The 12391-nt window shown below is 38.2% G+C and overlaps 1 protein-coding gene across 4 annotated transcripts; it reads left to right on the forward strand.

Annotated features, from left to right (window-relative positions):
* The first annotated feature begins 25 nt into the window (after window positions 1-25).
* On the forward strand, window positions 26-8174 carry THAP5 (THAP domain containing 5). 4 transcript variants are annotated; one of them, XR_003034248.2, is made up of 4 exons: window positions 90-227; window positions 3585-3777; window positions 4281-5861; window positions 7973-8174. XR_003034248.2 is itself a non-coding variant. In XM_005205461.5 (3 exons), the coding sequence occupies exons 2-3, from the start codon at window positions 3631-3633 to the stop codon at window positions 5193-5195; spliced, it is 1062 nt and encodes a 353-aa protein (XP_005205518.1). In that variant the 5' UTR covers window positions 26-87; window positions 3585-3630; the 3' UTR covers window positions 5196-8174.
* Window positions 8175-12391: the final 4217 nt, after the last annotated feature.

Here is a 12391-nt window from a genome sequence, read left to right on the forward strand (position 1 = left end):
GAGTTCAGGGTGGCCGAGTCTTTCCACTCCACCCCGCCTGGCGCAGGCGCGATACCTCGGGCAGCAAGGATCTCCAGCCCCGCCTCGGTGAGGAAGTCCCGCCTGTGCCCCTTGGCGGCTCGGGTCTTGTGTGGCAGCGCTGCAGGGATGCCCCGCTATTGCGCAGCGATTTGCTGTAAGAACCGCCGGGGACGAAATAATAAAGAGCGGAAGCTTAGTTTTTACCCGTAAGTTGCCCCTAACGCGGAAGCTTCAGCTTGCCTTTGGGTCGCTGTCCTGTGGCGTTTGGGGTTAGGGTTTGGCGTCTCCTGTCTGCTCTGTAAATTTGTCCTGGGTTCTCCGGGAGTGTTTGATTTCTGCGCAGGAGGAGGGCGCGAAGGCGCGAGTTGAGTCTACCTGGAAATGTTCTGACATTTCTAGGGAGGACGCTGGGCGTGTGGCGAGGCATAGGGAGGGGTCTGTTGGGGGTGTTAATAGGGCATTTTAAGCGGTAAAATTTGAGCGATACTTCTGGTTTTCAGAGCGTTTCCCCACCTCCCCTGACCTCATTTCATTGAACAACGCTAATGGACGTGAGTTTGAGTGAACTCCGGGAGTTGGTAATGGACAGGGAGGCCTGGCGTGCTGCAATTCATGGGGTCGCCAAGAGTCGGACACGACTGAGCGACTGAACTGAACTGAATCACTTCAGGTGCATCAAACGTGCCGAATGGGAAGGTGCCCTCCAAGTTTATCTTACACCTCCTGTGAGTTAGGTCGCGTAGATGTTATTCCATTTTCTCCTGAGAAAACAGGCTTTTCAGAAAAGATAAGGTAACATACCTTGAAAGTTTTGTGGCAGAGGCGGAATTATAATCTGTCACCTGCTCAGGGCTCTAGATAATTCTTCATTGGTACAGGGAGCAGGTAAGTAAGGGCTAACAGGTTTTCCCCGCTCTCCCAACGTAGAGCGTTCCTAGGAAGCCTTTTCTAAGCGAGGAAGCAATTGCTTTTATTTTGTAAAAGCGAAAAATTTGTTTGGGCCCTAATACCTGTTAGACCAAACTTTCCTAAAAGTGAAGTGGCAGAAAGCGAACTCTGGAAAAGTAGGGAATATTCCACTTTATTCCAAATTACTGTATGTATTCCAAATAACTATAGCCACGAAATATTTTTTTGAGGAACCCCAAAAGTACTCATTTTTACTTGGAACAATAGGGAAGAAGTATTGTGTACTACTTATTAGTAAGATACCGGCTCCAAAGCCAGATTTAGGTTCAAATCCTGGCTCCATCACTTTGTAGCTGAACGACCTGTAAATTATTTAACCCTGCTACCCAAGACCTTCCATCTGTAAAGTGGACACGTTAATAGTACAGAATTCACACGTAACGTCTAAAAACATAAAATAGCACTTGGCATTCATAACATGCTTCGTGTTTGTGAAAAAGCAACGTGTTTAGACTATTCTATAATTTCCTTTATTTCTTATATGAAAGTGTTTGTTGCTCAGTCGTGTCCAACTCTTTGTGACCCGTGGACTGTAGCCCACCAGGCTCGTCTGTCCGTGGAATTCTAAATAATTTAGCTCTAATGTGAGTGTCTTTAAGTTAATTTGAAGTTTCACTAGCTATTTTGTGAAGCTTTTTTGACTTTAGACCTAAAGCTCATTGTTCAGTAATGACTCAGCTGCTTTCCATTATCTTACCTAATGGAAAAAAACAAAAAACTGATAACTCCAAATGATTTGCACTATGTGCCATATTTCTACAGTTATCTTCCTTGAAGCCCTTCCACAGGTTGCAGAGATATTTTACGGGGATAAACATACTCTGGTATATGAATGTCACTGGCTCTGAGGAGGTTTGTAGCAAAGAATCATGTTGAACTTAATACCATATTTCCCATATTTATTTGGCCTTGGGTTTGGGGGGCTCATAACCTCAGACTAGGACTTCTTTAGTCTTGTAGACTGCATAGTTACTATTTTTAAGGAGAGAAAAATAATAAGGCCAGAGAAAGTCAATTATAGATTTTTATTCCTCAAAATATGGATTTACTGGAAATGGAACTTTTTATTGACTTTTTAAAATTTCATGTGTTCAGTCCCCTAATAGCATCCAACTTGAAGAATTTTCTTGCTAACACTGTCACGTGCTGCAAAATAAATTTATGTTAATTAGGAAATTCAATGAATATAGTGCTCAGTTTATACCAGTGATTATTCTAAGTCCTCTGAAAGTAAAATTCTTTTTGCCACTAAATGCCTTTTCTCATTACGTTTATCATATTTATAATATAAGTAAGGTGTATATATATATATATATATATGTGTGTATGTATATATATATATATATATATGTATATATATGTATATATATGTATATATATGTATATATGTAAGGTTAAAAACTTTTTAAACTGTGTATGAATATTGTATTAATGGTAAAAAAAACTTCCAAAAGCAGATAATATGATTTTTCTGTGGAACGATATCAGGGTTAAAAATTATTTCCTACAAAGCACCCAGATTCTTTTCATCTAGCATCTTACTACGTTATCAATATTTATTTTTTTATAAGATCTTATTACTACAAAGCATAAATGGTTGTGATTGAGAGAAATGTATAACAGCTGCTTCTTGTATGAGAACCTTTTATGTTACTCCTTTTTAAAAATAGATTATTATATAATATGTGTCTTGGACTGTGTTCCTATAAAATCTTCAAAAGAAGTATAAATCACTGTTGTTTAATACAAACCTGTTTACACTGGTAGAATAAAGTTTTCTGTCAAATTCTGCAGCAAGTCCAAATTTTACCCTAAAACATGTAGTGTGGTAGAGCCAACTCTGAATATCCAGGCTATTTGGTACAGGAACAACATATATAAAGAACTCTCTTGCCTTTCTTTGTCTTTTCGATGTGTTTCCTATTATAAAATATGAGTCTGCCCTCTTAACATGTTTAGTTCTCTTTCAGAACTTGAATACTTGAATTTTAGAGTTCCCAAACCACTAGCTAAAGAAGACTAGAAATGTTGGACTACATTATAGATGGTTGGAATTGAGGCTGATTCCAGTAAAGAGAATGGAATATTAGTAGTTTTATAAGATATAGTATTCCTGTTATGTTAGCTAAACCATTTTTTGAATTAACATCTCCTTATTTTAAAAATATTAATATAAAAGCCTTAGGTTTAATGCTTCTTATAGACAGGAAATGGTTTGATTTGTTATATTACTATGAAGAATATTTGAATAGAACTTTTTAGTTAACAAAACTCTTCACTAGTTCTACAGACTATACAACAGAATGAAAAAGAAACATAATCCATAGAAAATATGAATAGATTTTATCCTTTGTAGTAACATAAATATTTTACTTGAAGGACCCTGAGTTATACTTCTCAGACAAAAGCTTTGGCTGCACACCTCATACCTTAGCTTTCTTTGCTGCAGAGGTGATATGGCAGTTGTTGTCATGAAGATGCTGTTGTATGGTAGGAACAGTTGTCTTTGTGGCCCTTGGGTTACCTGTATATACAGGCCTGGAGTCTGGCATTATTGTTAAAATATAGCAAAGTTTTCCTTTTTTTAATTTCAGGTTTCCTCTACATGACAAAGAAAGACTTGAAAAATGGTTAAAGAATATGAAACGAGATTCATGGGTTCCAAGTAAATACCAGTTCCTGTGTAGTGACCATTTTACTCCTGACTCTCTTGACATCAGATGGGGTATTCGCTATTTGAAACAAACTGCAATTCCAACAATATTTGCTTTGCCTGAAGACAATCAGGTATTGGAGGCAGGGAGTAGGGGAGAAGGGGCTAATGCTGAGTATGGTGGCAGATTGCAGGGTGGCAGATAGTCAGGAAGAGGGAGGAGAGTGAAAAATAACTGTTGGGAAAACACATACTTAAGAAAGGAAAACTCATGTGTACTTTACTGAAAGTGATAATTTTTTAATAAACCATTCTGAAGCATAGCTTAAGAGGAGCCAAAGATAACACATACATAAATTATCAGGTTAAGTTTTTAATGTAAATTAATGATCTAAGATTTTTTTACTAGTCTTGTGAATGATCTGAGATTTTTCTTTATATATTGATTATGCATAATTTTTTTAAAAAATGCTTTCACATACATTTTGAGCTGTTAACATACTGAAAACATTTTTTAACTGAATAAATTTGTTTGGTCAGTATACTACTCAAAGTTGTATGGAAATAGCACTAACTAATAAGAGGATAAAGCCTAGTAAGGACATCTTTTTTAGAATTTGAAAATGTTATTTTATAGGAGAAAGATCCTTCCAAAAAAAAATCTCAGAAGAAAAAATTGAAAAGTGAGAAAGAAGTATGCCTAAAAGCCAAGTCAGAAGAATCTTTTGCATCAAATGAGCCAAAGAAGCATCCAGTTAATACAGATCTCCTCCCTGAACATGCAGAATTACTTGAATCATCTGCCTTGGTAAAACCACCAGATCCAAAAGCAGAAAGTGTGCAAAATAACATATTAACTCTTAGTCTAGTTAAACAAGGTACCAGAAAACCAGAATCTATATTGGAAACATCAGTTAACCAAGACATGGGTATAGGTGGTTTTCACACATCATTTGAGAATCTAAGTTCTACAACTATTACTTTGACAACTGCAAGTTCAGAGGGCATTCAGCAGCCTTTAGAAACCCAAGAAGTGATTGAAATAACTACTAATCATCTTGCTAACCCACACTTTACAAATAATTCTGTGGAAATTAAGTCAGCACAGGAAAATCCATTCATACTCAGCACAGTTACTCAAACAGTTGAAGAATTAAACACAGATAAAGAATCCGTTATTGCCATTTTTGTACCTACAGAAAATTCCAAACCTGCGATTAATTCTTTTATACCTGCCCCCAAAGAAACAGTGGAAATGGAAGAAGATATAGACATCGAAGACTCATATAAGGATGTAGACTATGAGACAGAAGTTTTACAGATTGAGCATTCTTACTGCAGACAAGATGTAAATAAGGAACATCTTTGGCAGAAAGTGTCTAAACTACATTCAAAGATAACTCTCCTTGAGTTACAGGAACAACAAACTCTAGGGAGATTGAAGTCTTTGGAAGCTCTTATAAGGCAGCTAAAACAGGAAAACTGGCTATCTGAAGAAAATGTCAAGATTATAGAAAACCATTTCACGACATATGAAGTTACTATGATATAGATTAAGAGGTTTCCAAGTTTGTGACTTTCATGTAAGGTTTCTGTTAGCCAAACCAAATTCTGTGTAAAGTGAACTTTTTCCTGTGTAAAGTTCTTAACCTTAAGCCAAGCAAGTGCTCTAATGTTATGAACTGCATCCTATTCTTATTATGCTCATTTTTTTAAAACAACTCGAGAATTGTTGGGTAGATGACATTTCATTGCTTGTTAATTTTCCAAATTTAAAGTAAAAACTTAGTGAATAAGTAATATGATTCAGTCATAAAATGAGAGAACACAGACATGGTAAGCAAGAGCCCAGAATAGAAGTCAGGTTCCAGAATCAGTCCTGATTCTACCATTGAGATGTGTCTTGGACAAGTTACTTAAGATTGAGTCCCAGTCTCTTAATTTGTAGAAGGAGGGCACTGAACTAGATCTCTTACATAGTTGTTTCTTTTTAGTTTCTTCCCTTTATAGAAGATACTTTTAATAGAACAAGTTTTCTGTATGATAATCTTACACAAAAGTAGATGCTGGCTAGAATTTTCTACTATTACCTGTTAGGTTCTTCTCAATGTGTATTAAATTCTTTGTTGCTTGACCTTTGGGCTATAATTTTTTGTATTATACAGCTTCTCTGATGCCTCGAGCAGTAAAGAATCCACCTGCAATGCAGGAGAGCCAGGTTTGATCCCTGGGTTGGGAAGATCCCCTGGAGAAGGGAATAGCAACCCACTCCAGTATTCTTGCCTGGAGAATCCCATGAACAGAGGAGCCTGGAGGTCTGCAGTCCGTGGGGTCACAAAGAGTCGGACATGACTAAGCGACTAATATTTTTTGTATTTTACCAGAAAATACTCTTGTTAGGTTTTATTCCAGTTGAACTAAAATAAGGAATCAACCATTAGCCTAGTTCTTAGGAGAGGTACTTTAAACTTGAAAGAATATATATCTTGTATGTAGCTGACCATCATAATACACAGTTATTTGAATTGACACCCTGCAATTAAAGTTATTTTTATAAACCAAAAATTAAAATGAGGTTAATTTTTTAAATATTTTTTAGGAATTAACAGTTTATATCTATTTAAAATGTATAACCTTTAAACGTGTGCATGTCTCATTTTAAAATTCCAGAATAGAATAATACTTATTATTATACCTTCCCACTTACATGTATTTTATTAAAAGAAATTATAGATAGGTGGTGATGACCATGGCTTTGCAAGTGGTGCAATGATAAAGAATCTGCCTGCCAATGCAGGAGATGCAGGTTGATCCCTGGGTTGGAAAGGTCCCCTGAAGTAAGAAATGGCAACCCACTCCAGTATTCTTGCCTAAAAAATTCCTTGGGCAGAGTAGCCTGAGAGGCTACAGCCCATGGAGTTGCAAACAGCTGGACGCCACTGAGCACGTGCACATGGTAATGACCTTAGGGAGGTAACTAAGAAAGAGACGAAGGATGGTTTTTTTGATTTCTGTAAGGTAATAAACGTGTTTTGGTGCTGAAAAATAGGTCGTGCTCAATAAATAGTTGACTACACAGCAGATAGTATTTTAATTGTTTTTCTAAGTGGATGGTGATTATTTGCATATGAATGTGTGTTAGCTAATTATAAAAAAGTTAATCAGAGGTATCCTTATAACCATGGGGGGGAAATCCTTAACATTTTTGTATAAATTATGTACGTATAATTAATAAAGTTGATATATTAAGTTCCATTTTGATAATATTTAAAATACATACTCTAAATGTAAATAGCCCTTTTAAGTCATTATAAAGTGTACATTATAGTTATTTTCTATTTATAGTTTACTCAGGAATAATTTCGGAGAAGGCAATGGTACCCCACTCCAGTACTCTTGCCTGGAAAATCCCATGGACAGAGGAGCCTGGTGGGCTCCAGTGCATGGGGTCGCTATAAGTCTGACACGACTGAGCGACTTCACTTTCACTTTTCACTTTCATGCATTGAAGAAGGAAATGGCAACTCATTCCAGTGTTCTTGCCTGGAGAATCCCAGGGACTGGGGAGCCTGGTGGCTACCATCTATGGGGTCGCACAGATTCAGACACACCTGAAGCAACTTAGCAGCGGCAGCAGGAATAATTTAAACTAGTTGTATTTCTTTAAACTACTATATTACAAGTATCTAAGATACTCTTGACTTGTATATTCAGTTTAGAGTGTTCCAACCTAACTCAGTTAACTGTTAAATTTTATTTGGGGGTTTTGACCAACTTTATTTCTTACTTGGATTATTATAGGAACTTCTTAACTAATAGTACCTGTATTTTGGATCTCCTGCTTTTGGATCTTCCCAGAGTCCACTGTTAAGTTTTTTACCTAAACTATACATCTAGCTGTGTCACTTGTGTACCACTTAACTTTCCTAGCTCAGAAATCGGTAATCACCCTTTAATACCTACAGAATACAGCACAACTTGTTTCCATCATGTATATTATCCTCTGTGATTCTGTTCATCCTGTGTTCTAGCCATACTCGAATTCTTAGCATTTCTCAAACATGCTGACTTTGTTTATTTTATTCTTTAAATTCAACCAGTTAAAATTACATTTCAGCTTTGTGGGAATATCATCCCTTTTACCAATCAAAATGGATTTTTCTTTGTTTCTACAGGGTTTGTATTATAACACTGTAGCAGTACTTACACGTTTTTTAAATTAATTTTTATTGGAGTATGGTTGCTTTTGTTTATCCTTTTTTTATATCATGATGTTATGGCTTTCTGTTCGACTTGACTATGCTTTTTTTTTTTTTTTTTTAATTCTAGTGTTAATTGAATAAATGAAAGTACAGCTTTTAAGGATCAAAGAGACGTGTTAACATGGGATGGGGGAAGGTAATGTGATGAAGTAAGAAGTAAAAGCAGACAAGAGAGAGCATCCCTTGCTTCATAGCCAGGGCTCATCTTCACTTTTGTTTCATTGACAATGTAATATTCACTCAATAAAGGTTTGGATGAATATTCTGAATTTGCCTACTTAGAATTTCTTATTATTTAAAATAAAGAACCTTTTAAACAATTATGTCCTTCATACCTTGAGAATGTTTAGGGAAGGATATTGATCTTCTTATAGTCTTTGAAACATTCTGTGTTTCCAGTGTACAGTACAATTTACCAGTTATGTGCTATGCCACCTATTAATTGATTTTGGTTGTAGAAGGCTATCCCCACCACAAACTATTTCCTCCTTTCTATCCCAGATAATTAGAAAGGATATTAAGTCTAAGGAAGCTGTGTATCTTTATGCCTATACTTCAGGGAGATTGGTAAGTCATTTAAAAAGATTTCATCATAAATAATACATGGCATTGATCTAAACATCAAGCAGGAAATTTTTCTGCATACTTTTGATCTTGAAAAAAATGACTCATGCATCGAGAGTTGAAATATTGATGTGCAGATGAATTTTTCTATTACTAGCTAAATTGAACCGTTCTGTCAACTAATTTGGTGTTCAAGTACATGCTTTCTTCTTTTTTAGATTACACTGTTTTTCTGTGGATGAGGTGAGTGGGTTAAAACACAGCTGTCAGGGAAAAAGCTATAGAGAAAGGTGAGGGTAGAGATATTGACCAAGATGCATCTGTGTTAGAGAAACTTTTCTTCAAGGAATGGCCTGTTTGAATTATCATTTTTAACCTATTCACCACCCTCTGATTTTTTGGTTGCTTGACCACCTCATCTCCAGTGAACTTTTCCTCCATACCTTCTCAGCCACCTCATTTCCATGGTAAGTGGTAGACCTTTGTCATTTCCAGTACTTGAATCTGCTTTGAAAATTGTCAACTTAAAGCTCTTCATTCTGACCACCAGCTTCTGTTCTTTAGCATAGTTATTGGAACAGCTTACATTCCAACCAACCCTTTTCCATGGCCCATCATCCCTGCAGTGATTACGTTTTCCAAATATGGCTGCAAAATATCTCTCATCCTATATTCTCCACAGTATAACCTTGCCACTCCATTATCAAGAAGTGGAGTTTATTTCTCTACCTTTTTCTGGAAAAGAGTGTGGCTGCTTTGATTGATAAGAGTACAGTAAAAGTGACTGCTAATTCCAACAGCCTGTAATGGGCCTGACAGCTTTCATTTCCTCTCTGGAGCTTTTGCTTCCTTAGAATACCAGGTGCCATGTAAGGTGTGTGATTACCCTGAGATCATGCTGGAAAAACCAAAGTCACATGGAAAAACTGGAAAGTGAGATACCAGACATGGAGTGAAGAAGCCACCTTGAAATTGATTCTCAAGCCCGTCACTCCAGGCTTCAAATGCAGCAGAGACAATCTCTTAGCTGAGCTCTTGCTAAATTCCTTTTGGGGTGGATTGTTAGGAAGTGTTTTAGGATGTGTTTTCCAGAGAAACAATTTCCCAGATCTGCAGCTGGTGAGCTGCAGACTCAGAAGAGCCCAAGGTGTAGTTCTAGTCCAAATCTGAAGGCCTAAGAACTGGGAGACCTGATTGTATAAGTTCTAGTCTGGGTTTGAGTTTGAAGGAAGGAGAGTCAATGTCCCAATTCAAAGGCAGGCCAAGAGTGAATTCTGCCTTACTCTTCTGTGCTGTGCTTAGTTGCTCAGTCATGTCTGACTTTGCAACCGTATGGACTGTAGCCCACCAGGCTCCTCTGTCCCCTGGATTTTCCAGGGAAGAATACCGGAGTGGGTTGCCATGCCCTTCTCTAGAGGATCTTCCAACCAAAGGATCGAACCCAGGTCTCCTGCATTGCAGGCAGATTCTTTACCATCTGAACCACCAGAGAATGAGGCCTACCTATATTAGGGAGGGCAATCTACTTTACTCTGTCCACTCATTGAAATGTTAATCTCACTCAGAAACACACACAGATAGACCCAGAATAACATCTAACCAAATATCTGGGCACTCTGGCCCAGCCAAGTTGACACATTAACTGTTACAGGTAGCAATAGATAACCAACGCTATCCCCCTTCTGTATTTACCTCCATCCTTACTCTGATGCTGTGAACCATCATAACTGCTCTCCAGTAAAACCTTAAACAATATTGATCCCCTGTCTACTGTTCTCACTTGCCTAAACTCCATCTCATTGAACTCAAATACCTGTCTGCCTTTTTCTACATCAGAGTACGTTAGACTTAGCTGGAGAAGATCATACCAATGGACAGGCTTAATTCCACATTCATATCCAGAAACCCCAATTGGACCCAGCAGCATTATTGTATTTCTCAAGTGAGTTCATATCTCCAGTCTGATTCTCCCTCACACTGCTCCCTTCCCATCCTACTACCCCTTACTACTCTCCCAAGGTGAGGATCCCATCTCATGCTTCTCTGAAAAAGAAAAAATCTGAAACACCTCTATAAACCAAAATAGACTGTTGCAAAGTAGTAGTTGAGTGAACTACATGTACATGTATCAACATGGCTAAATACCCAAATTATGTGAAAAAGGTAAATTCCAAAACGTCTGGCAACAGTCTACTGTGTGCTGTGCTGTGCTGTGCTTAGTCTCTATTGTCTCCAAATCATGAGACCTGGTGGACTACCCCACCAGGCTCCTCTGTCCATAGGAATTCTCCAGGCAAGAATACTGGGATGGGTTGCCATGTCCTCCTCCAGGGGATCTTCCCAACCCAGGGAACAGTCTACTACTTAATTAAAATTTTAAAATACACAAAACAGTAACATGGTGCTTATGTTTACATTCCTGCATAAAAGAAACACACCAACTTCAGGATAATGATTACTTCTCAGGAGGCAAGAAGGGGTGACGGTGGAGAGATCTTATGTGTTATTGCTTTAAAAGAGAAAAGTGAGGAGCTGAATAAAGATGACAAATTTCGTTACTGATTTAAATAATAGGTACAGGTCTACTATTTTTTTAAATGTTTCAGAATTTAAAGTTACATATTTTAGTTGAAATGACAGAAGACTGTTAGGCTTATTAAAGTAACTAAAGAAGGAAATGATAACCCACTCCAGTATTCTTGCCTAGAGAATCTCATGAACTGACCAGCCTGGGGAACTACAGTCCATGATGTCACGAAGAGTCATACACAACTGAAGTGACTGAGCATGCAAACTTGGATTTGAAGTTAGGCACTGTGCTAGGCAGAAGAATAGCCCCTCCTCACTAACTGTCTGAAAAGGGGCAATTTCCCTTTTTAGTAAGTGGCTAAAGTGGGGTGGAATGGGGTAGGGGGGAGCAGGTCACAAACTTCTTTAGTTCTCTGCAGCAGTAAAATAAGAGCCAAATGAGGATGACATTTTTGCATATCATTTTCCCACTTGCTAGCACATTCCGGTTTCACGTCTCTCCTTGAGCTTGTAATAACAGACTGGCCCACTTCTCTATTCCCAGAGAAATTCCCGGCTCTACGATCAAGATGGGGTGGAGATGCACCAGGGGTAGACCTGATGGCGTCCCAGACCAGTGTCCAGTTTCTCACCATTAAAAACTTGCTTGCCTCTCATGTCACGCAGGGTGCAATCAAAGTAACCTTCCAGAATGCCTCCCAAGCTAAGATCACTAGGGAAAACATTCATCACCTGAGTGCTAGTGTATGACCCTGAGTATATTCCTGACCACAATAAGACCGATACAAACATAAAACCACAATGTTCCTTCCAAGCGTCACCACATGAGTATAAGTGATAGCAAAAGAGATGGTGAAGGGCTGGCCAGTGAGGAAAAAGTGATTTTTTTCCCTTGAGTTATTAGGCCCAGTCCTTCAGTTCATTCCCACAGATTCCACAGAAAGAATATCTGAGTAGTTGGGACAAAAGTTACTGGAGAGCCTCCTCTGGTCCCACTAAAAGCTAGTGTTACCAAAGGAAGAAGCCTGCTGTACTTCCTATCTGAGTAATCTTTAACCTGAGAGATGCTCTTGGAGCTTGAGCTCCATCTAGCTTCTGAACTTCGGATTCTTAGCAAGGCTGGGCGCTTCCTGACTACCAATCCATGTTTGGGACATAAGTGACAGTACACAGTAACATCATGGACAGCAAGTCCCTTGAAAATCTGTGATCTGACAGATGAGGTTAGCAGTTCTAATTCCCAAGAAGTTTTGAAATTGTCAGAGAGACCAGAAAGCTTGACCGAGAAAAGAGACTTTGGTCCACATGCTTTGTCCATTTCTGGTTGCTCCCCTCACAAGGAGGTTGGATGTCCTTGGCATTGGCAGGTCGGTATAAACCCCCAATGAGGTGC

This window comes from Bos taurus, chromosome 4 (genome assembly GCF_002263795.3).
Source record: "Bos taurus isolate L1 Dominette 01449 registration number 42190680 breed Hereford chromosome 4, ARS-UCD2.0, whole genome shotgun sequence".
NCBI classification, from domain to species: domain Eukaryota; kingdom Metazoa; phylum Chordata; class Mammalia; order Artiodactyla; family Bovidae; genus Bos; species Bos taurus.

What these genes read in the sequence shown, in the direction of transcription:
- THAP5 (XM_005205461.5), top strand. Translation starts at nt 3,631, where the DNA reads ATGAAACGAGATTCATGGGTTCCAAGTAAATACCAGTTCCTGTGTAGT. An exon ending in CTTTGCCTGAAGACAATCAG is followed by an intron (nt 3,778 to 4,280) that starts GTATTGGAGGCA and finishes GTTATTTTATAG; the next exon opens with GAGAAAGATCCTTCCAAAAA.